The sequence below is a fragment of the Sparus aurata genome, chromosome 23 (assembly GCF_900880675.1).
Source record: "Sparus aurata chromosome 23, fSpaAur1.1, whole genome shotgun sequence".
Taxonomy (NCBI): domain Eukaryota; kingdom Metazoa; phylum Chordata; class Actinopteri; order Spariformes; family Sparidae; genus Sparus; species Sparus aurata.
In genome coordinates this window covers 28,264,654-28,290,442 of record NC_044209.1, presented here as the reverse complement: position 1 = coordinate 28,290,442, position 25,789 = coordinate 28,264,654, and the positions used below count along the sequence as shown (strand labels likewise).

General features: G+C 41.3%; 2 protein-coding genes across 2 annotated transcripts; one reads left to right on the top strand and one right to left on the bottom strand.

Annotated features, from left to right (window-relative positions):
- Positions 1-1,764: 1,764 nt before the first annotated feature.
- On the bottom strand, positions 1,765-5,119 carry LOC115575934 (mpv17-like protein). The gene is made up of 4 exons (XM_030408365.1): positions 4,108-5,119; positions 3,565-3,635; positions 2,292-2,321; positions 1,765-2,015 (listed from the first exon to the last, which is right to left on the bottom strand). Exons 1-4 carry the CDS (start codon positions 4,412-4,414, stop codon positions 1,800-1,802), a joined length of 624 nt encoding a protein of 207 aa, XP_030264225.1. The 5' UTR covers positions 4,415-5,119; the 3' UTR covers positions 1,765-1,799.
- Positions 5,120-7,339: 2,220 nt separating this feature from the next.
- LOC115575493 (cytokine receptor-like factor 3) lies at positions 7,340-25,704 on the top strand. The gene is made up of 9 exons (XM_030407622.1): positions 7,340-7,437; positions 13,347-13,474; positions 18,687-18,894; positions 18,990-19,077; positions 19,370-19,547; positions 19,636-19,864; positions 20,772-20,910; positions 21,550-21,662; positions 22,565-25,704. The coding sequence occupies exons 2-9, from the start codon at positions 13,358-13,360 to the stop codon at positions 22,828-22,830; spliced, it is 1,338 nt and encodes a 445-aa protein (XP_030263482.1). The 5' UTR covers positions 7,340-7,437; positions 13,347-13,357; the 3' UTR covers positions 22,831-25,704.
- Positions 25,705-25,789: the final 85 nt, after the last annotated feature.

Sequence of the window (25,789 nt, the reverse complement as noted above, 5' to 3'; positions counted from 1 at the left end):
TCACACCTGGTACAGCGATTGTTCTGAAAATCTTCAGGTGTTTGAGTCGTCTTTTTTGGATTAATAATAATAAAAGTCACAAATCTTTCTTAAAAGTCTAAAGGAGAGTGATTCATGGGCATGGTTTTAGGGAGGTGACGTGTTACATGATAAGGTATCTGGGCTGATGGCAACCTATGTGATGTTTCAAGTAAGAGGACAGGATTAAGATACTGCAGCTTCACAGGTCAGACTAGGAGACACAACACGAGAGGGATGCACTGACACATGTGGTGATAACATCATATAGATTGTTATCGTTAATTAATCCGCCACTGAAAATAGTCTCCAATTCCTGAAATGGTCTGATGACTTCCTGATCCTTTCTCTCCTCAAGAAGACGCCGATGCCCCCCAGGTAAGGAACCATTTTACACTAAAAGGAACAGTTCATCCAAAATATTTCACTCGTTATCCCCTCACCATCGTGCTGATGGAGACCACAAAACATTTCTGGTTTCTAGAGATTTTTGGAGCCGGTGTTTTCTTTCTTCTCCAGCTACTTCAGTTGTTTAGCAGAATGCTGAGATGCTTTATTGCTGTGAAGCTCCGGAAATGTTCTGTGGACTACGAGACTTCACATGACTTTACATCAACGTGAGGGGAGGAGATAAAGACTCCATCTATCCACTTAGAAATCCCCAAACGAGACGCTCTGTATATGTGCAGAACTTGCCTTAGAAACATCATGTTTTTAAGTTTTCTCAGTGTCAAAGTGACCCAGTGATGGTTGTCTGTACATCCATCAGTAAACTGCAAACAGGAAGTGCTAACAGCTAATCCGGCAAAGTTTTAACAAAGATTTTGTTTTCTTGGTTGTTTTTTACATTTTAAATCAAGTCTCTCGCTACTTCAGTTGTTTAGCAGAATGCTTCAACTCTGTTTTGTTGTGAGGCTCCAGAAAAACATTTGTGGACTACGAGACTTCACCTGACTTCACGTTCCATCATCACGGTGGCGGAGGGGATAATGACTGAATCTGTAATCAGTGCATCCCAAAATAAAACACAAAAACTCCATTTAAAACTGTACACACACAAAAATATATATACTGTACCTCACTGTATTGATTGATATGAATGACTGTCACCACTCAGCCAAACACTGCGAGCTCTCCGACCCGTGTGGGCCGGACAGTCAGTCACCAAGAGAAGGCACAACGAGTGTAAAGCAGAAAATATGGAGCCCTTAAACCTGATCTTCACTGGACTGCAGGCTCACGTCAGGTCAACATCACATCATCTCATCACAGTTTGGAGGCGAGAGCGTCGTTTGTTCATCAGCTATAAACAGGATGAAGCACTCAGACCTCATATTCTGTGAATCTGTTCCACTTGAACAGATTTTCCATCTGTGATCCAAAGCAAAATGTCTCGACAACTTCCTGTATAAGATTCATGTTCCCCTGAGAAGGACTTCTGATAATTTCACCCTCCACTAATAAACAATTAACACCCAAATGTTCAAATATAATGAGAATATTTAGCAGAAACACATGGTTACACATTGGAGACTTCCACCTTCAGATGTCATGACGACTGTGATGATGGGCTTCTTTCTCTTGTCTCTTCCTCAGCTCCTCGGCTCTCTGTGGTTTCTCAGTTTGTGGGTGCTGATTAGCAAAAAGAAGGAACCACTCTGTCCTGTGACTGATGCTCAAAGGCCTGAAAGAGAGGCATCCTCCTCCTCCTCCTCCTCCTCCTCCTCCTCCTCCTCCTCCTCCTCTTCCTCCTCCTCCTCCTCCTCCTCCTCATGCTGTCTTTAGTTTTCCCTCTGGATCTTTTGCTTCTTCCGGGCCATTCGGGCCTGGCGCATCTCCTCCAGGGTCTTGCGAGGGTCCATGACGAAGGCGAGAGCCACGCCGGCCGTGCCGTCGCCGCTCTGCCGTGAGAAGCACAGGAAGGTGGCCCAGAGGAAGGCGCAGCAGCCCATGAAGGCCGTTCTCATGTAGAGCGGCATCAGGACAAAGTTCAGAAACTGTGAAGAGGCAGCGGGATGAGAGGGCAGAAAACAGGATGAGAGTTAAAGTCGACTAATGAGGCATGAAGAGTAATCCCTGAGCACCTGAGCACAAGACTCGTCAATACAATCAATTTAATCAGATTTGATCTGGATTTTCTAATAAATTTGACTCTGTGGTTGGTGTCAGAGGACAGTTTCACTCTCTGATCCTCCAGTGGGCTGATTCTTCTAAAATTCTTCCAACTAACAGATATAAATGTGCACAAAACAATAAACAGTTTTCATGTTTACCTGCATGAATGGCCAGTACATGAGTCCAGTCTGAAAGAGAAAACAGGATGTGATGAGCTGCTTGGCAACACAAACAACCTGATAATGAGTTTTGATTGGATGTTATGAGCGTGGGATCCTTTTTGTCTAAAAATACTAAACTGAAAGTTGTTGAATTGCGACATTTCCCCTCAGATTGAGTGGTTTAACCTTTAAAGGATGTGACAATAGATTCACATGAGCTGCTTCACTCCCAGGTTACTCTCAACATCTAAAGTAAAATCTTTATCCTTCTAAAATATTGTGTTATAGAAGCGGCACCCTGTCTGCTGTCAGGGCGACGGAGAGGTGAGACGGCAGCTTCTCTTCAAGTCTTTAAACAAGAGAAATAAATAAACTTTTCCTCCCTCAGAAAGAAGCAAAGAGTCTTGTAACCTAACACAGAAATGTGCAGACTTCTGTGTGACGGCTGTAAGAAAAAACTGAATGATCGGCAGGTAACAGAATTATTCATATTCTACTTGAAACCACAGGTTAATTACCAGCTTTCAAAACAGTTCTGAGGTAAAACAGATGAGTACAAATATAAATAAATGTATTTAGAGTATCCAGAGTGAAGGATTATAATAACAAGTCCTTAATGTTCTGCAGAAGAAATGAGATAACACTGCTGGGTCGCTCCTCACAGGGACCGGAAATGTATAATTTATCAAACTTTAGTTACAAGTTATTTTCACTGTTACCAACATGAAATGCTTCATGGAAGGTTTATAAAGATCAGTGGGAATTGCTTGATAATTGGTTTATTATTAAAGTTTATTCAGCTCTAAAAGTGTCACCAGTTTAACATTTTATGTACTAAATCCATGTTGGCTTTATAGAATATGGTGCATTGTTGAAGTAGCCTCAGTAACTGAGTAAATCTACTCGCACCGCTGTGAAAAATTTAATTTTTACATTTCTTGAAAACTGGTCTGTAATCACTGAGCTGGAACTTTTTGCAGATTGAAGGAAACTCAGATTTCTGGACACAAATGTGTGCACATGTTTACCAGGATCGTGATACATCGCAGCATGACACTGTGATTTCAATTTGGCAGGACTTCAGCTCCTGAACGTCCTGAAACGCACTGACACGATTGAATTACCCGGCCTGCTCCCGGGCCCGGGCGGAGCGCCCACTGCGCAGCAGCAGCACTGAGACAATCTGGGTTAATCTGGCTGTGAGCTCGCAGCAGTCAGTGTGTGAAGGGAAAGTGACTTTCCTCCGCGTCGTGCTGCTTTCCTTTCTTACCTTCCAGGTGTTGAAGAACTTCTCTCTCCAGTCTTCAAAGATGTCCTCCTTTCCCTCCAAGTAGCTCACCCCTGCAGGACAGAGGAGACGTTTACGCAGAGTTTGGAGTGCGCCATTACGCACAACCTTAAAACGCGTGTAATGACTCTTCAGCTTGGTGAACACGATGTTTGATTGATTGAGGACCTTAATATAGATCATTAAGGTCATTAGCTCATTACAGTCATTAGCTCACTGCTGTGTCTTTTATATATATTTTTAATGATTGTAGGTCAAGAAAGCTAAAAAAAAAAATGTGATAAATCGTTCAAAGATACAAAGATTCTGATCATTTTACAGATTCCTAACCGATTAAAGATGATTGTGTCTGTGTTCCTGCTCTGATGGTTTGGTGACATGAGAAAAAAGTTGATTTATATTTAAATATTTGGATGTTATAGATGATATTCGCACAGCACCTCTACCCAAACTGAGAACAAGCTGTGCCTCCACTGTTTGTGTCTTTGCACTGAATGTGGATCTGCTGCGCTGAATCCATCTTACCTGTGTAGAAGACACTGGTGGCCAAAGGCGACGCAAAGCTTTGGTCCAGCAGCAGTTTGCGGAAAACCATCCCGGGGCACTTTCCGGGGAACCGCCTCTCCAGGGCTCGCAGCCAAAAGTAATTAAAGTTTCCATGGAAGCTGATTGCCACAATGGCCACGTTGCGAGTGTGTCTCCAGTCAATGCGCTCTTTCTGAGCGATGAGCTGATGGACAAGGTCACCGCCGGCGAATAAGCACCCGTACAGAGTGACATTGGCCAGCCAGGGGAAGCGTTTTGCGGCTTCTTTCAGCACAGCTCTTCTCATTTTGGCACCAGGGGGAAGAAGCTGAGGTCCCGCTTACGAAGTGATGCTGGACTGGCTTCAATTCAGCAGTCACAGCGCAAACATAGCGGCTAAATCAATTCGTCTGGGCCCTGATGTCAGTCGGCTGGCCGGCAGGACGCAATCCATTTGTGCGCGGTAATCGGGGAGGGATTAGACGTTTCTACCGGCAGCAGGAGTATCACACATGATCAGATCTCAGACGACTAATGAGAAATAAAGAGTGCAGCAGAAAGTTTCTCACACACTCCTGTCGGCGTATTTCTGTGCGTAAAACCTGCCATGGCTCCACTTTGGTCCTTGGAGAGGGCTCCCGGCGTCCTGGAGTCAAGCGTGCGTAAAATGCGTCCAAACATTATTAAACAATATCAGAGACGGAGAAGCTTCTTGAAACGACTCCGGAGGAATATAAATATACATCTAGATCATTCTGTCTGCTCTGACTGTCCGTGTCGCTCCCGGTGAATCAGGTGCCTCTCCAACAAATCCTGCGGGTCAAGCGCTAATCTGAGCGGGGATTGTCGCAGGCTGTCCAGACGTGGATCTCCGGTCTGACTGCGTCACCGACATCCACAGCAGCAGTTCGCTGTCTCGACGCGCGTTCAGCCACTCCAGGCGCTGTCAGATCAGCGCATCATCTCTCACGTCTCCTGCGTATCAACACAACTAACACACAGTGGAGGGAAGTCTGGTGATGCAGGTTGAGGACTGTGGGGTTAAGGAAATATGTAAAGATATGTGCCATCATATATATAGAAGCCCAATTCTGCCTAAATTAATATACAAAAATCCGCATGGTGACTCATAATCCGAGATAAAGAATCAAAATAATGGAATAAAAAGTAAAAAGATAGGTAGTTTTGATATTGAAAAATAATATTTGATAATATTTGATTTGATAAAAAGTAAAACAATATGTGATAAAGAGACAAAATATTAGATTTAAACTATATATTATGAAATACATTTAATAATTTTATGACTAAAAAGACATAAATGTGAGATATAAAGTAGATCTTAGATTTAAAATGTATGTTTGTTAGTCTAAAAGTCAAAATTATTAGATAAAAGGTCACCATTGTGCAATAAAGAGTCAAAATATGATATTTAAAAGTAATATTTAATAGATTAAATATATATCTATTATATTAAAAAATAACATTTATTAGTTTTAAAGTCAAAATGATTAGATAAAAGGTAAATGTGATAATGAGTCAAAATATGAGATTGAAACTATATATTATGAGATACATTTAATACATTTAAGACTAAAAAGTCATAATTATGAAATATAAAGTAGATTTTAGATCAAAAAGTTATATTTATTAGATTAAAGATAGTAGAAAAATCATGTTTATCAGTTTTAAAGGGAATATTTTATAAATATTTCCTTTTAAACTAATAAACATTTTTTTTTACTTTGTATCTTATATATGAAATAAAAAGTAAAAATTATACTATTAAAAACTCATCCACAGAGAATGTTGAGATAAAAAGTAACAAATTATGTGATAAAAAGTCCAAATATGATATTTAAAAGTAATATTTATAATAATAATAATAATAATAATAATAATAATAATAATAATAATAATAATCTATGAGATATATATTTTTTAGATTTAAACAATATATTAGCTAAAAAGTAGATCTGGGATTAAAAAGTGATATTTATTAGATAACAGAAACTGGATTCAGTGTGAATATAAATCATATTTATAAGACAAGAAGGATCTTTTAGAATCTGGGATGTGACAGGAAGTCTGTAGAGGAGGCAGCGTGTTTCCTTGTTTTCCAAAATAAAAGCCCCTGAATGCCAACCAGCACAGACAAAGCTTCTTATAATGAGCTCAGTTTGTTCCTGCACACATGTTGTTTCCATCACGACCACTAGAGAGCCACGTCACTCCACAGTCACTGAATCTGACTCACAGATACTTTAATGATCACAGAGGGGAACTGGGTCACGTTACAGTTACTCCCTCTATAGAAATGTCACAGAACAGAGAAATGATACCCATGACATGAAGTGGAGAACAGATGATAAGAAATAAGTGTGTTAAAGTGAAATTATGAGATATAAAGTCTAAATTATCAGTTAGAAGTCAAAGTTATGAGATAGAAAGTATAATTTATTAGATAAAGTTATGGTTATGGGATAAAACTCACAATTATTCTATAAATATAGAGTTAAAAAGTAGATTTTATAATTATCAATTATCACTATAGTAATTATCATAATAATGAGATACAAAGTCATAATATGAGATACAAAAAACATCACAATTATGAGGTTAAAAATAGATAATATGAGAAAGATTTCATAATTATTAGATAAAAACTAATAATTATGAAATAAGCAGTCACAACTATGAGATAGAAGCTCTTAAACATCAAAATTACGAGTTAAAAACTGATATTTCGACATAAAAAGTCATAATTAATGTCATTATTTTAGCTTTTTAAGTCTATGGCCTATATTATGGATGAATGGGAGGAATTAATACGGAATATATTTTTTAAGATCCTTTAAGTTTTCATCGTTTTTATTCTTTAACTGGCACAGACAAACCTCCATACATTCACTATACCTTCAGTCTAGATTATACTGAGTATTATTTAAATATTTAAATAGTTACAGTGTTTAACTGCTACAGTGTAGTTGTAAGGGCGCTGTTGATGTTGTGTATTATGATATAATATAATTTATATGTATGTTTTTATTAATTAAACATAAATCCAGATTACACATGGATGTATTTCATCAGCTCCACCTTGATCTGAGGGGTCTTTTAATCAGGGAGGGGACGACTGGATATTTCTCAATCTGATTGGCTCATATACTTGTCAATCAAAATTATCTCGCCTGTGATTGGCTGTTACGCCCAAAGCCTCGGAAGTGTCATTTTTGGACTTGAGCAAACTTGGGCAGATTCTAGCGGCGGCGGCTGCGAGCTGATTCACAACTTTCAGGACGTAATGGCCACCAGAAAGCACTAAAACAGGTACGTTTGGAAACTTACTCTCCGCATACAGAAGGGGAACCTGTCAATGAAACCGATTAGCTGTTGATTTCAGTCGTAGTTAAAGGGGAGTGTTGTGTTGACTCACTCAAGCATGAGCCGAGTTTCATTGTCTTTGGCCACAAGCTAGCCCCAACTTTCCTCCTGTCTTGTAACGTTACTGAGAGAAAGTAACGCCAAACTCCACTAAAGTGCGGTCATGTCGTCTCGTTACCTGCCTCTCATAACTCGTAGCTCTTCTGAATAACTCACACCGTCTCCCCGCTACACCAGCAGCACCGCCTCAGCCTCTTTTACAGCTGATACTGACATTTTTTTATGCTAGTTGTCTGTTATTGTCATCATCATCTTCAAACAAAATCCGCCGTGACGAGCAGCGCCAACCATCTTTCGGAGTTGACATTTCATAGGTAAACATGTTGCTTATTGAACTATTTTTACGCCGAATTTACATACAGATGTTAAATATTTAGGAAAACTCTTGTTCATGTAATTGTGATGTATTTTAATTTGTCTAACTGTTCCGTAAACTTAAAAACACGAGATTTCTTAACGGAGTTCGGGAGCACTTCCCCTGCACACATCAGATGAATTATGATTATCAGGACTATGTGCCTCCTCGTGACATCCCAGCAAGAAAATATGCATATTAAATTAAGCAATTATGCATTTCACATGCTTTGGCTTCAAAAAGGAGAATATATGGCAGCTCCAGTGATGGTGGGCGGAGGTTTAACTTGATGAAAATAACTTTAAAAAATACGGAAGTTGCTGTGAGCCAGTTGAGACATGTCTGATGTCTCCTGTTGTCTCGTCTTGTCACTGGTCTGCTCTAATAATAATGATGTGGTTTGCACTTGAGTGCCTCTCATAACTCTCCTGTTAGTCAGAGCATGTGCAGCATGCTTGAAGGAATGTCATGCAACCTCTTTAAACTCCTTTCTGGTGACATATATTGAAATATGACGCCTGTAAATGTGGATTATGTCACTGTGAGGCGTTCAAGTGCCTCACAACATCAAAAACAAAGTGTAATTTGTGCTATTATTAGCTTTTCTTTTGTAGGTTTTTGATTGGACAGAAGCATGAGAGTTAGCGGTTTGTGTTGAATGCTTCCAAAACAGCATCTCATAAACTTTGTAGTCACAGCTGTCATATTTATGGTTTTAAAGGAATATTTCACCCAAAAGTTATTATTCAGTCAATACGCAGTCATCCGTGAAAGCCAGAGGATCTTCCTCTGTATGGAGACATTTTATTTTTTGTCTGCTGTGTTAAAACCAGAAATCTATGACGACACTTTGGGACATTTTCAGGCCGATTTGTGGTGTCAAAACTGAATGTTTTTGCTGAGATGTCGGGACTTTTCCAGCCGTGTTTCTGCAGACAAAACCACATTTTACTGATAAGATGTCAGGGACATTTCCAGCGACGTTCGTGGCGACTAAACAGAAATTTTTTTGTGAGATGTTTGGGTAATGTGTCAACCTTTTTCTGGAGCTTCACAGCAAAGTAGAGTTGCAGCATTCTCCTTAAACAAGTGAATTAGCTGTGGACTAGTTTTAAAACAGAAAAAAAAAAACAAAACCAGAAATTTTTCCGGGGCATCTTCAGGCCTGTTTGTGGTGACAGAAGTGAATATTTTTGCTGAGATGTCGGGACACTTTCCAGCCGTGGTTTTTGGTTTGATAAAACATGTTATTGATAAGATGTCAGGACAGATTGTGCGTCTTTGAAAAGATGTTATCTACGCTGTCGACGTGTGATTGAGCTTGTGCGCCTGCTTCAGACGAGGTGGCGAGGATTTGAATGTGGTGTGATGTCAGATTCATGTCTTTTCTCACGTCTTATAAAGTTTCTTTTAGGCATCTCTCCCATGTGAGACTTGTCACTTCACACACTTCTGACAGTGTAAACAGTGTGACAGACCTGTGAAAGCAGGACAGGAGGACATCAATCCACACAGTTTGACCTAAATACTCTGAAAAGCACACTGATGACAACTCCCTGACTGTGGATTTACCTTGTGCGAGAATTATAGAATAATAATAAAGACAGAGTAGGTTTTTATTTCCAGCCACACCCGTTTCATATAGACAAGATTTATTCTGTGTTTAAGTAAACCAGCTTAATGTTTGCTTGGCTAAGTGCCTGCTTCTACTTGAGTCTTTAGTCGGGTTTGGAAAGAGAGGGAGAGAGAGAGAGAGAGGGATTATAAACCGCAGGATTAAAGGGAGAGAGTGCCAGCGCCCTTCTTTTTTTTTTTAGAGGACGAAAAAGAAAATCTGTGTCGGCTGGCGGATGGTGATAGCTCGACTGAAAGCTGCCCGTGTGGGAAGTTTGTTAACAGAAAGAAAGGAGCCAGAGAGAGGGGGTGTCTGTGTGCATGTTGTTTATGTCAAAGCGAGTGCATGCCTGCATAATTCTGCTCTGCATTCATGTGTGTGTTAATGCATACTGCAGCTTTGTTTGGTGTCACCACTTTATTAGCTCTGTGTTTGTGTGGGATCGCAGCACCGTCGCCAGAATAAAATGTTGGCATTTTTACATTTCTGCAAACCACGGGATATACGCACATTTGTACATGTCATACATATTGTATTAACATTCCTGCAGTATGCGTCATATCATATGAATATTGCATCTTTATGAGCCGCCTCACTTGTCGAGAAGTTGAGGGGATGGTTGCATGTAAGTGTGAAACTACTGGATGTTTTTAACAAGATGTCCGGACATATTCCAGCAGAACCAGGTATGTAAAAGCCAAAACGTAATCTTTTTTCCAACCATAACAAACTGGGTTTTGTGCCTAAACCAACCAGTCCATAATCACAGAGTGGTAACGACATAAAATTGAAAATTGAACGCCAAGAAGTGTAAAGTTACAACATATATGTGGTTTGCTTCTTTTACTCAAGTAAATTGTGAAATTGTGATTTTCTTTTTCAAAATAAAATTAATCTACCAATATCTTTAAACAGCCAGTTGTTTCAGTGACTTTTGTATGATTCCAGCTCATCAAATGTGAGGATTTGTTTATTTTCTTTGTCATTTCTGATAGTAAATTTAATATCTTTGGGTTTTTGGTCTGTTGATTGACCCAAGCAGACGTTTGATGATGTCACCTCGAGGCTCTGGGGAATTTTTAAAGGGCATTTTTACCGTTTGACGTTTTTAGTTTTGAGCTGTTGCAGTTGCAGTCTTACAGTTGACTCATCCCACAAAGGTCATTATTACTGTGTTGTCCTTGTTTCAGTGGAGAGGGAAAACTGCAACTGTCTGTCAAAATTTATCAGTTGCTTGTTGTTAAGGGCTGCTATTTTTTTAATTAATCAATTGTTTAGTCTATAAAATGTCTGAAAACAGTGGAGAAGGCTCACAAATGTTCAGAACCCACAGTGATGTCGTAACGTTGCTTCTTGCTTGATAAATGACTTAAATTATTGATTCATTACCAATATTTGATTTTTTTTTGGACCGGTTATATCAGAACTAGAGATTAAATGTAAATAATTCTTGATGAAAAAGATGTTCCACTCTTCTCTCGGCTAGCTCTGATAAGAGTTTGATTTAGCGCTCTCCTACTGGTGATCTGATTGGTTAAAGTTATCCCGCTATAACTGATGATGGACAGGTGGTTCGTCCAATCACTTGCCAAGGTTTCGTTTGAAAGCGTGAGTCCTTCTCCAAACGGTTTCTCGTGGCGCCTTTCCAGATGCTTCTTTATAACAAACCATCTGGTGCGTCGGGTTTATTAATCTGCAGCCTGACGTCAGATTCTGGATGAGAAACAAGCAAAGACGTTCCCGACACTGACTGATTATGGATTTGATAATTGGAGATGCACGATGATGATGATGATGATGATGTTGTGGTGCATACTGTATGTGGCAGAAGCATGAGGCCTGTTAGCGACTTCCTCTTTACACGCTGTAAAGGAAGCGCTGCCGACCACAGAGAAGGGACAGGTTGTGTCACCGCTCTCAGCTCTAAGGAGGACGTTAATTCTATGAGAGAATTCGATACGTGTGCAGCAGCGTGGCGTTTTTTTTACAACGCTTCTGTGTGTGAGACTGTGTCTGTATATTCTGTATATTTGTTGCAGTTGAACAAGAGAAATCGAGACATTAAATGGCCTGGATGTCTTTAAATAGACAAATGTCCTTGAACACTGATGTATTATATATTATTATATATAAATATTTGTATTTGTCAGCTCAGTCATATGAAATACAACAGAATATAACTTCTTTAGTGACATGACAAGACAAATATCTTATGTTCTCGACTGTATTAAACACACATAGCCGATATTAACATGTTTATGTTAGTGTGGATTAGGGGTGGGAAAAAATATCGATACGGCAATATATCGCGATACTTTGCCGCCCAATACAATATCGATTTTTCAACTCCAAATATTAATATATCGCTGAAGAGCGACTCTGCTGTGCGGCGGGTGTATTTCTGTAGTAGAGAGAGTGGCTGAGGTCTTTGCAAAATGGATGGCAAGTTAACAACGCCTCCGCAATTTAAAGTTGACGTTTGGAAGCACTTTGGCTTCAAAGTTAAGAGAGACAGCAAGAACAACGAGCTGGACGAAGAGAATATTACTGCCCGGAAATTTCATGGGAATTAATAAAATGGAGAGGCTGTTTTGAATGAAATAGTTTTGACTCAATTTGTCCTCAAATCAATATCATCTGATGTACATATACAGGTACTTGTGTTTTCATCTTTATTTATATCGCGATATCATGATATCGTGATACATATCGTATCGTGACCAAAGTATCGTGATATGTATCGTATCGCAAGGTTCTTGCCAATACCCACCCCTAGTGTGGATGGCGAAACAATAAACGCTTCACTTTGGTCAGTTAGGGTTATTAGTGACGTGTTATATTACTCTGTTACCTCTAAAAGTAATATATTACTGCATCACGTTACCACAACATTGATCACAATCCTCAATCATAACACTTCTGTGAACACTGTTGGAGACCGTCTCAAGTGTTGGTGACATTAACGCCGACAGAGCTGCGTGTTGATGTTATTTTGTTCTGTTTTATCAGCCTTGCTCGCACACTGAACGACTTTATCATTCACACGCAGCCAAAATAACCAGAAGAGCAGAGCAGCAGCATTATTTTAACGATCTCTGATAACAGATTTAAGGTCACAGGAAATGACCGGCCACGAACAGCCGGGTCTCACCGGGTTTATTCAGTATCGTATCATGAGTTCACCTATTCTACGTTTTATTTGTGTAAGGAAGGTTTGTGTTGTATCACCGGTTCTTATCCAAACTGAATTTAAATGTCAGTCTTATCTCACACTGCTGCTGCTGCTGCTGAATGCTGAAGTCAGTCATAACGTCGTCCTGTTAACGGACTGATACGTTGGTTTCTACGCTGGGAGGAAGTGGTTTTTCTTGGTGCTGCACATCCTCTACCTGTCAAAAACACTCTGCATGCTGTGCTATACATGCATTTTGATTTTCCTCGTGGTGCATTATCTCCATTGAGCATCACACAGTCTGATAATCAAGTTGCAACCCTGTCTTGAGGAATATATTGTGAGGATGATCAGTCGCTGCCTGGATCGTTTTCGATGGCAAAATGATCTAAATTTACATTTCTGTTGGTAGGTAGGTGTTCAGGGTGGATGCACTGACGTATGATAACTATAACAAATGTGTAATAGATAAAATTATGAAGTTATGAAGACATTTAATATCCATAATATCATAATATCCTGCAAATAAACCTTCAACAGCATATTTCAGGACATTGTATGCTCTGATGTCTCCATATAAACTCGCTACGGGAGCTTGTGTGTGTCTGGTTTCAGGTTGTGTTTTGTAAATACTCGTGTCTCTTGTGTGTCAGGAGGCGGGAGGATGTCTGTGGAGGTGGACGCGTTGCTGCAGGAGGCGAAGGAAAGCATCGAGGCGGCCCAGAACTACCGCAGTGAGCTGCAGCAGCGCCTGCATGGCCTCAACCAGGCGCGCAAACAGGTACCGCCATCTGTTCACACCTCATATACACATTTCACACAGTTTTTCCTGCCCGACCACCATCGTTGTCCGTTTGACACCCTCACACATGCTCTTTATTTCAAATAAAATCACCCGGGCCGGGCCTGTATGAAGTGTGCTAGCCCCTGACCCGGCTGAATCCCAGGAGAGTTTATATATTCCCTCCGTCTCTCTTTGCTATCTCTTCCTTCCTCCTGCTGTCTAGATTTACCCTTCCAGCTGCTCACAGTAAACAATGCTGCTATTTCCTGTTGCGCTGGACGGACAGAAATCCTCAGAGGGGAGAAATTCAGACTTCCAGCTCAGATGTTTAACCTCAACAGCTTCACCAACACAAGATGCTGTCTGAATATTTTCTGTGCTGAAACCTGTCCAGACAACTGATGCTAACTTTGACACATTTTGGTCAGTGACAGGAAGTTTTGAGGTTTGATTCTCTACGTTTATTATTATTCACTTGTTCCAACATGCTAGCTGAATAAGCGGTACTGTTGTGGTGATGTCGGTCGGTCTGTTGGTTTATTAGCACAACACACTGTGTGAAACATCCCGACCACTGCTGAATGGATTGATTATACACGTGATGTTTGATGACAAGCTAACTGTAGGATCTGAACACAGAAGCGTGTTAATATCCACCAAATAATGCTCAGAACAGCACCAAACTTCAGCAACAGTACAAATAGGGTCTCAGCACATAGTCCGGGGCATCTAACCTCCGCTAGCTTAGCTGGATTTCTACTGAAAAGCTGACTAAATTTACCACTCTTCTGCAGCAGCTTCCTGTTGACGGGAAGTCCCGACGAGTCGATTACCGAGTGCAGTAGAGTTCTGCGGCTCATGGATGAAAATGTATGATTATGACTCCATGGAAAAGCAATCAAAGTTCATATGTGTCTTACCTGCCAGTTTATAACAGTTATTATCGAGAGCGGACAGGGAAAAGAACGGAATTGAGCATTTCTAACCGCACTCGGTAATCGTTGCGTCGGGACTTCCCCGACCCGGAAGCTGATGGAGGAGAGTTGAAATCTGTTTTTAGCTTCCCAATAGAAATCCAGCTAAGCTAGCAGAGGTTAGATGCCCCGGACTATGTGCTGAGACCCTATTTGTACTGTTGCTGAAGTTTGGTGCTGTTCTGAGCATTATTTGTGGCTTTTTGGTGGCGGTTTATATTTGGATCCATTTACTGCAGTGTATTGTTGTCGTGCGGTCGTTTCTGAGGTTGATAAAACTCCGTAAATTAGCGGTCTGCTAACTTGATCTCTCGAGAGGGAGTCTAACACAGTTTCACGGTGATTTAGACCATGGATTAAACTTACACCGGAATATCCCTTTAACACAGAAGCGTGTTAATATCCAGAGGTTTTGAACGCGTGTGTCAATATGCTGACTGTTAGCAGACCTCTTCAACTGGCGGCCCGTGATCCACCAGCGACCCTTTAATAACCTCATTCCGGCCCTTTAGTCATTTGGTTAGCAGACTAATTGGCCGAGGGAATTAAGAGAATCAAACTGACATCCTACCTCTAAGTAGTATATATCATAATAATGAAATTATAGCCGATAAATAGAACCGATAATACGAAGCCAAAATGCTTAATTTGACTTAATAAGTGCAGCATTTACACACAATATGTGGCGGTATGCACCTTTTAACGTTGGTTCACCAGCCGCCAATAAACACAGAGAAGAAGAACAATATGACGAAGAGCTTCTGCAGATGTGTAGAGTCACGCAACGTAGACAAGAGCCACACATGTCGGGCCTGGAGTGGATGTTGTTTGTCCAAGTTCAGAAGACGACAACATAAATGTCACTTGCAGTACGTAGTGTGTTCACAAGTGTTCAGAGAGGAGGGAAAAGTCTTTGCCTGCTACATCTGAGCCTTTTTTACCCTCAGGGCTGCATAAACTACAGCTTATTAACTTATTTTTATAAGCAGAGGGATTTCAAATGATGTCTAACATAAAAAAAATGTAGATATTATTAATTGTTGTACTTTTGAAAACTTGCAAGAGAAGCAGAGGGGAAAAAAGCATCATTTGAAATACACTTTATACTTTACAGGTCAGACGTACTGCAGGGAATGTAAAAGTCCCTCGACGCTTCACTCTTCACAAATGTGACCTTTCAAAAAAGAAGTTCAACAGGCCACTCCTCGTTATGCTGACTCAACTCAACTCAACTCGACGTAAAGCTGAAAAACTGACAAAGTCTGAGAGGAGAGAGTTCAGCCTGATGAGACGTGTTGAGTCTTGAGTCTTCATTTCTGACATCCAGATGTTTATATATATTTGTATGGAGGCATTTTATGTTCAGTGAAGCTGCATCCATGAAGCGTTTTGTGGCCGTACTTTCCACTTGAATACTTTTACTTTAGAGGAGTTTTTTATGGAGAGGTGATCCATGTTTAGCTGAGATATTGTTTGAAGTGACTAATAATTAAAGAAAAGCTTTATAGCATCGCTGCAGCACAAGCAAAGCCTGAATCCAAATTTCCTCCCTCCTGATTTGCAGACCGAGCCCCTCGTGGGCTTCTGTTGTAGCACCGCAACATGTTCACTGTCATCACGTCAAGTCTGAAGAATGTATTTGTCTAGATGTATTATGATGTGGTTGAATATCATTTCTAGCCAACGCGATTCGTGAAGTCCAGATATTTGGATGCAGCCAAAAACGTATTGTCTTTAAAATAATAAAGTTTTAAACCAAACTAAAGATTCTGCAGAGCTCAGTCGTGTCGTCAGCTACGCTCACAACGCTTCCTTCTATCACAGCTTATTAAAAATGCATTAATATTCAGTTTTATCCAGATGATGTCTGTTGTCTGCGTCACTGACAGAAGCATTTTAAACCTCAGGGCTTCAGACTTTTCATCCTCACTGTTCCTCAACTTAAAAACATTCAGCTGTGGTCTGAATTTAAGATTCTTCTCATGTAACTCCATCTGTAATTAATGTATAACTTAATTGTCTGGGGACCACATCTTTGGATCCACAGCTTAAACCGCTGAACTGGTCCCAGACCAGTTTCCACAGTGGTGATAAAGTCTTTGTTGTTGGTTTGCTGCAAGAGGATCCAGAAAGAGAGAGAGAGTGAATATCAAAAGGGAAAAGATGAATTAGTCATAAATTGCTCATCCTCTCTTCCTCCCAGACGTATTTACTGCTGAGTCACGACCAGAAGACTCCGCTGTCAAACAAATATTTTACAAGTTAACTTCAACATTTAAATTGATGTAAAACCAAATTTTAATGAAGGTTTTGTTCTCTGGTTTTGTTCAACAGTCTTTCAGCTTTCTCTGCTACTTGTGGGTTTTGTCAGCGGTTGATTTTCTGGATTTATTTTGAGAGTTGTATCAGAATAAAGCTGCGACTGTTTTAACTGAAGGTGATAAAATCCTCCAGTCGGCCCCTCTGAAGCTCTCACGTTAACACAGTTTATCACAGTTTGTTTATTTGTACAAAAACTGAAGCATAAATGTGAAAAGTGTCATTTCTTCTCAGGGTGTTTTGACTTAAACCTGCCAGTAAAACTACAAACTGTCACCTTTACAAGTATTTAACGGTGCTGTCCTACTTTAACAATCTGCAGCCTCTAAAATCGACTATTTTTTGATATTGTAAAGAGATTATATTCTCTAAATTAGGCCAGAAGTCTCTCACACACACACACACACAATGTTTTGTGTTTGTGAGTGTGACACTGCCTCCACCCAATCGCAGCTGCTCCATCGCACATTATCTTGGATCTAGTGTGTGATGGTGCTTCTTTCCCACAGTGAGGATGGCTCAGCAGCAGATTACAGGAATCCAGGAAGCATTACACACACTCACACACACACACACACACACACACACACACACACATGCAGATAAATGTGTGTTTTTGGAAACTCGGACAATGCTATCACTGCAGCTTCTCGTCCTTGTAAGAGGAGTCGTCCAAACATTTATGAAACCTCTTTGTCTGCGTCTGTTTGGCCTGATGTCAGATCAGCTCCTCCCTGTTCGCTCATATTTTTAGTCTGACTTATGATTTTTTCCCCGACGCCCAAAATATTGATCCATCGGTCGTCTGTGTCGCGCTGATAGCCGCCAGGAAGTGATGTGTCGCCTCCAGAGGAAAATGTCCAGTGTGTATCCTGGAAAATGTGTGTGTGTGTGTGTGTGTGTGTGTGTGTGTGTGTGTTTCCATTCTCATCATCATACTGTCCGTGTTTTATCAGCACGGCAGCCATCAATCAGCTTCCGTTTCCTGATATCTCTCCATCACTCTCTTTGTATGCTCATTGTGAAATGCTGGGACCTGAATGTGTGTGGTGTGTGTGCATGAGTGTGTGTGTGTGTGTGTGTATGAGTGTGTGTGTGCATATAAAAGTGTGTTCTGTAAAGAGGAACTGAAACAAGAACCCCACCGCTGATGACAAACCAGCAAGCTTCCTGACGAGCGACTCTGAGGGCAGTTTGTGCTCGTACTGTTGTAGTGGTTGTAGTAACAGCAGTAGTAGTAGTAGAAGTTTTACAGAACTCGTGTATCACAACCTGATATATCTTTCTTAGTCTGTGCCATAAAACAGCATCGTTGAAAATGTATTTGAGTCGTTTTTAAAGATTAACGTCTTCAGAAGGAACTGAGCCACCAACAGGAAATGATCTAGACCTTGAGTTATTAATATCACCAGACTCCCTTAACAAATCGCACAATTTTGAGAGTTTTTGCTTGTGGAGAAACTTAAAAAACTTTTTTTTTTTATTCTACAACAAATTCTAAATCATTGGTTCCTTCTTGTAAATTCAGCATTAAATGCAAAACATGAAGTTGTTTGTTTCCTTGTAAAAAGTGGTGAAGTCTTTCCTGCCAGCAGCTGTTTGAACACACTGTTAACACTGATTTCACCATTTACACTCTATTTAGAAGGAAGACAACATTTTATTGATGCTAAACATGTCACATTTTACAAAGACACAATATAGGCTATGTCTTGGAGAAAATTAACCAGACTCCCTTTAAAAAACTCTAAATTTAGTGAGTTCTTGAGTTAGGAGAAACTTTAAGAAGATTGTGAAACAATTCTCCGACAAATTCTTAATGACTTGAGCCTTCTTGTTAATTCGGCAAATGTACATGAACCAACTTTAATCTGTCCAGTAGTTTAACCGTCTTCCCTTCATTCTGTGCTCTCCAGGTGCGTGGCAGCTCGGGTCAGGCCCGCGAGGCTCTCCGGCGGCACTTTGCGGAGCTGCAGGCGGCAGCAAGTCGGCTGCTGACGGAGCGATTGACCTCTCTGCTGGCCGAGGTCGACACCATCGAGGCGGACAGCGTCAAACCGCTCGATGACTGCCAGAGTCTCATCGAGCACGGGGTGGGCCAGGCCGACGAGCTGCTGAGAGAGGGTAGGTTTATATCTCCATCTGTACTCTGACTAAACAATCAATTAATTAAGAAATGTCTTGCATGTATTCAGATTAAATGTCTCCGTGTGTCTCAGGGGAAGCAGCTCTGCGTTGTGGTCTCGGGGAGAAGGAGGACAAGCTGGGCAGCTTCACCAAGAAGGCCATGCACATCCAGCTGGACAGGTAGGACGGAGACGCTCGGTGTGTCTGCAGGTGTTTCATCCAGCGAGCAAAAACACAAATTATCTGATAAATATCAAACATTTGTTGGTTCCAGCTTCTTAAACGTGAGGATTTGCTGCTTTTCTTTGTGATTTCTGACTGTAAAAGAATCTTTATTGAACATCATTCACACTTTTTGCCATTTTATAGACGCATCGTGGGCTGTAACTGTCCTGTACAGTAATCTGGTGCTTTGTGGTGTTTTGTTTTAGCAGCCTGATATGGTTTCTAACCGGTTCTGTGTGTTTTCCAGTCTTCCAGAGGTACCAGCGTTGGTGGACGTGCCGAGTGTTTCGGCCCAGCTGGACGACTCCCTGCTGGGCCTCCTGAGGGAGCGAGTGTCGCGCCACGGCTCCGTCTCCTCACACCCGCCCGTCCAGATCGAAGAGCTGCAGGAGAGACCGGGCGGCATCCTGGTCCGCTGGTGTAAGGTCAGAACAGGAGGAGTGGAATAAAACAACATACTCACCTGTGTTAAAAATGTTCAACACCTGTGTTACTGTTCTGTGTGTGCGTCAGGTGGATGAGGACTACGCAGCGGCAGATTACCGGCTGCAGTACCGGCGGTCTGGCAGCGGGGGGAGCCAGTACGAGGACGCCTACATCGGTCGGGACTGTGAGTTCCTGGTTCTCCACCTGGACCCTCACACTGATTACCTGTTCAGGGTCTGCGCCCGCGGGGAGGGTCGCACCGAGTGGAGCCCCTGGAGCGTCCCGCAGACAGGATACACCACCCTCGCACCGCACGGTGGGTGGAGCTGCAATCAGCCACCAGTTATCTTGATAACAGATCAGTTGTTTTGCTTGATTTTGAGTTTGAATATTGTCTGGTTTCTTTCCTCGTCTGAGACAGAAAATATCTCTTCTTTAGTTTCTTTATGAAACACTGATCGACATTTTATAAAACAGACAAACTGATAATACGACTAATCATCAGCCCTGATAGTCGGAGAAGTCTCTCTACATTATGTGACAATAATACATGTGGTTTGTGTTGCTCACAGCTTTGAATAATTCCACTGCAGCATGAATTCATTAACGCACAAACACACAAATGTTTTAACACACCAGAATAATAAAAGTGACGGATGTAGAAGAATGTTTTCTGAACTTTAAACAGAAGGGAAACGCCCGTCTGAGGCGTATTTGCACGTCCGTTCCTCACTGTCGATACTCCCAAAAAACACTTTTATCCCTTTATCCCCTGGATTGACCCATCCCAGCCACCGTACCTGAATTATTACAGGGAGTTCCCGACTATTATATAAAGTAGGTGCGGCAGCCGAGCCGTTTTGGGAAACACCTAAGCCGGTCTTAACAAAACTAAATGACTTTTCTCAGATCTAATGATCCTCAGTGGACGAGCAAGTTGTATTATAAATGATGATAATGTTTATTTATTATCTGCTTTAGATTTTACTACTTTTGTCGACAGTTCAGATCATTATAATGTTCTAAAATGATGTGAAGTTACATATTTTCTGTTGAAATAACCTAAAACATTCTCTTTGTGAGGACTCGAGCACACACACAGTTTGTGACCAGTTTTGATGTCGTTCCCAGAGCCTTTTAAATAATTCAAACAATAATCTCTCCCTGACTCGACATTTGTTGATGTGTGTTTGTGTGTGTGTGTGTGTGGTCTCATCATGCAGAGTGGTGTCCGGGCACTGAGGGCTACATCCTGAGCAGCAGGAGGAACATCGCTCTGCGTAACGACTCCTCCCAGTCGCGCTGCCCCGTCCTTTACTCCAACGCACCCACGTACTTCTGTGGCCAGACGCTGACCTTCAAGTACGAACACACACACAAACTCTGACGCTCACAGATCGATTTATTCCTGCAGACTGATTGAATGAATGTTAACGTGACAGTGTCGACGATTTGTGTCCGGGTTGATTTGGCGACACCTGATGGTAAACTATGAAAAGAAAAACAAACTATTATCGTCCTAATAAAGAAGTCGTTATGTGGGCAACTGTGATCTGATTTTATGAGTCTAAGATCTGAAGGACACTTTAACCCGAGTTTATTACCTGGCTGAGACGTTACAGGTGTGCAGCCTCAGCATCTCCTCCTCATTCCATCACTCCCAGAAAAGTGTTTTAAACTGTCTGAACTGTTTAAAACTGTATTTATAATGTTTAAATACTGTTTAAAACTGTACAAACTTCTCTGACATCTGATCCGCTCTCAACAAAAGCTGAAAATTACATTTTTTTTCTCTGTAGACACTCTAAAAATAAATACAGCAGATAAATAAAACTGTAAAACTTTACCGTATTCAGCCACAGACAGTTATGTCCATGAAGATCTTTGAGATTATTACTTCATGTATTTTTATAGCTATAGATTTGTTATTGGCCTGCATCCTGATGTATATTATTTGAGAATGTATCTAACCAGTGTTGTTGTCTCATATGTCGTGTTTAGGATTTCTGCAACGAGTCAGATGGATCGCAGGGACAGTCTGGGAGTGTGTGTCGACAGCCCGAAGGGGGCGGAGTCACTTCAGAGAGACCAGGCCGTCTGCATTTCCACCAACGGTACGCCGACGCAAACAACTTAATTTCTTTTGTCTCTACTGAAGTTTTCCCAGCTTCTTGTGGCTGCAGCCGACCCGAAACGAGCGCCGTCTCCCCCTAAAATCGATGCTGAACAACTTCTGTAGCTTCAAACTGAATCTCTTTAGTTTCTCTCGTCATCTTTCTTCTTTCAAACATCCGCTGGGTTTTACTGTTCCATCGTGTTCACTTTCAGCTGGTTCAGGAGTCGTGTTTAGTTACTGCTGCTGAAAACACAACGTTTCCTGTAACGCTGTCTTTGCTAGCAATGATTCTTCGATTGTCCTGCAGGGACGAGACAAGCGTGTCCCACCTGACACACCTTCAAGCAGGTAGTCCAGCTGCGGAGGAAACGCAGCGCCAAGTCAAACTGAGTAGAGTCCGCCTGGCAGATGTGATGGAAAAACAGCATCTGTAGACACTTTTACAAAATAAATACAGCAGATAAATAAAACTGTAAAACTTTACCATATTCAGCCACAGACAGTTATGTCTATGAAGATCTTTGAGATTATTACTTCATGTATTTTTATAGCTATAGATTTGTTATTGGCCTGCATCCAGAGCCCCGACACACGGAACTAAAATCAAAGAAGTAGTTGCGACTGCTGCATCGCCTCAAGTCGGCGTGTCTCGCCCAAAAAGCTGCACTTGAACGCACCGCAAGGACGCCAGCTGACGTCCTCGCTGTACGTTCTGCGCCTGTGTGAGAGGAAATAACTTGGATGTCAGTGTTCATCATTCAAGAAAGGAGAATATACAAACTGTTGTTATGATCGATTGAGGGAATTTAAGAGTTTAAAGAGTTTTCAAAGTGATTTTAATGAATTGTTCCGTGTAGTTTTCACCCTAAACTGACGTTGTGGTTGTGTTTGGATGTTCAGGTGCCGTGTTCGTCAACGGCAAAGAGATGACCAACCAGCTTCCCGCCATCATGCTGGGCTCCGCCATCACCTTCGACATGGAGGTGGTGAACCTGTTCCCCATCAGCAACAACAACCTGAGCGAGGGCGGCAACTTCAAGCTGCGGGTGACCATCGGCTCAGGGAACCGGGAGGTGGTGTTCGACTGGCTGGTGGACCAGGCGGTGGACTGCCTCTTCTTCGGCTGCTCGTTCGTCCACTCCGGCTGGAAGGTGCTCGTGTATTAAAAGCTGGATCGTGAAGACGGATCATTAAGAGCTCGTCACACCAGCTCCGATATCTCCACTTCTGTTTGTGGTATCTTCCTGTCACAGCTGAGCGACTGACAGGCTGACACGTCCGGACAAAAAAAGAAAAATCATCATTTTCATTTCTCCCCAGAATTTCTTCGGCAACCGTCAACTTCCAGATAACATTTTGTTTTGTCTGTAACTCTTCAAAGTCTCCTGTGTAATCTGGAAAACATGGAATTCTGTCTTGGAGTTTTCCAGACATTCAGAAACTTTCAGAGAAATGGGACAAAATTGGCCGACATTAGAATTAAAATGTAGTTAAACGCAGCAGATGGAGAAGGTGTCGTTTGGAACACAGATATTACTGTTGCAGGAAACTTTCTTTGAGGATTGCAGACAAATCTGTATAAACGTTGTCAGATCTGACCTCAGATCTGCTGCGTTCATCAGTTTAAATTCTGCTGCTTTGGCTCGAGCGTTGCAGATTCAGCGCGTTTACATCCTCACCTTTATTAAATTATCTCATCGTTTGTCCGCCGACACAAACACAAGAAAAAAAAACCTCCTCAACGATTTTTCTCTGAGCTAATTATTATTTTCTCGGGTGCTTGTGAATGTGCCGACCGTCTGGGAGGAAATGTGATCGCTCCAGATTTTAATCCAGACGTTACATAAAGTTCTGTCAGTTTGGACCGACAGTGTCACAAACAGCTGAGCAGAAACTGAATCATCCAACAATGATCCGGCTCTTCTTCAGCCTTCACGGAGCCGCGCTGGAGCTTCTGGGCTTTTTAGTTTGATTCTCAGGCCGTCTGATGAGGTCGGCCGGTTGTTTACAGCTTTTTTTAATTATTATTTTTTTAAATTTGGCTGTTTTATCTATGCATCGTCTTAATTTAGCCGTAGTGACGAGCCTCTCGGGACGCTCGCTGTTTCCTCGGAGGCCACAGAATAATAGATGGGTTACGTTTTTTTTGGCAGCGGCAGGAGAGCGAAGATGTTACAATCTGCTGCTGCTCATCTTTATTATTTTTTATTATCTAAATGAAAACGTCACTGTGAAAGTCGCACGTCCTCGTGTATTCTTCTCTGCCTTCTACACTTGTTCATTTAAAGGGACAGTTCACCGAAAATACAAACCAGTCTGAGTGTGTTTGTCTGTCTGAGTTTTGGGGTGAATTCAGAGGATTTGGAGCTCAGTTGATAATCTGAGGCAACAACAGAAATGCAGAAAAAAAAGCACAAAGATCGAATTGTGTCTCGTCACAAACGGTGTCTGCGTTGAAGGGGAGCGTTTGCGTTTTGGTTCCTCTTATTTTTCCTGATAATGTTTTGTTTTTACGGCTTCGTACTGTCGGAAATGCTCGGAGCCTCGACTGCAGCTCAGCTTTTTCTGATTTAGATCGATTTAGATTAAAGTGACTTCAGTTTGTCATTCGTCATCTCAGCATAAAGTGTTTTATTGCAACCACTAAAGTTTTTAAAACATTTTTAAAATACTATAACCCAGATCTGGTGTTATAATCACGTCTCGCTCCTTGATTAAATTAAATCTGAGCACGATTATTGTGAGCTTGAGGATTCAGTTGAAAGTTATTTTCTCTTAATGTCAAACTAAACTTTTGAGAAAACTTTTTAAAAAAAGCTGTTTTGTGTCTGTGAAGAACCGTTCAGTCATTTTAAAATATCTTGGAGTTGTTGTTGTAAAGAGGTTCTGATCCGACCCGGTGATCCTCGCTGAAGATCATCTTTGTTTTGTTGCCTCTAAACTAATCAAACTGTTACTTTTAATTATTTTACCTGTTGCCTCGACAATCCTAACAGTATTTACAGACCCTGATGTTGTTTATTGCTGGTTATTGATGAATCCGTTTACAGTCGGACTCAGTTCTGCTGATCTCGCTGTTAATTAGAGTGAGCTGACTTCTTCTTCTGTGGTGGTGTAGATACAAACATATATAGTTTGAAAAAAAAAAGGCATCTTTGGTGTTAAACTAATATTGAGGATTCAGGCTCTGATAGGGTGTCAACTAGCGATTATTGTCATTAATCAGTTAATCTGCTGATTAGTTTCATTGATTAGTTCAGTCGATAAAACGTCAAGAGATTGTGACAAATGCTCGTCACAATTTCAGGAGCGAAAAGCCGAATGTTTGACGTTTTCACCTGAACGTTGACTTAAACAATTCATCAATTATCAAAATAATCGCTGCAGCTCCGACTACAACTAATCACTGTATTAATTATCTTTAAATTGAGGGTATTTCTCCTGTTTCCATCAGGAGAAAATAGAAAGAGAAAATAGGAACTGTCAGAAAAAGAGAACATTCGCAGCTCTGTTGAGGCTTTCCACCATATTTATGTCATTTCACAAATGTATTCGTCTGCTGTCCGTTTTGTCCTTCATTGTTTTGACCCGTCTGTCGGAGTGAAGCCTTTAACAGCGATGACGTCTCAACTTATCTTCTGATTCACTCACAGTAAAGTGCTGATGACGCAGGAAGACGTGATGTGATTTATTAGATATTAATGATGCGGGAGAAACTTGTTCAACCTCTTCTAACTCACGTTCTTCAGAGATGTTTCCTTGTTTTTCGGCTGATCTGACGTCAGTGTTTAGTCTTTGTGGAGGACAGTGGCACTCTGGCTGCGTCCAGATGATGGTACAGATTTCCTGAAACCAGTGAACACAACCTCAGTTTATCTTCTTCCTGCCTGAAGGAGAGAAACCTGCAGCTGAGACACACCGAGGTGTGTTGGACAGTCGACACAGTGACACCTGCTGGTCAAACATTTGCATTGAATTGTTCTCACTGCTGTCATCCTTCATTTTTTTTGTTCAATAAAGGTCATATCATGTAAACTGAACACTTCTCTGCTGAGTTATTGACTTAATGAGGCTCAGTTGAAAAAGGTCATTTTCTGCCGGCTGACGAGACGAGAGGTTTTCTTT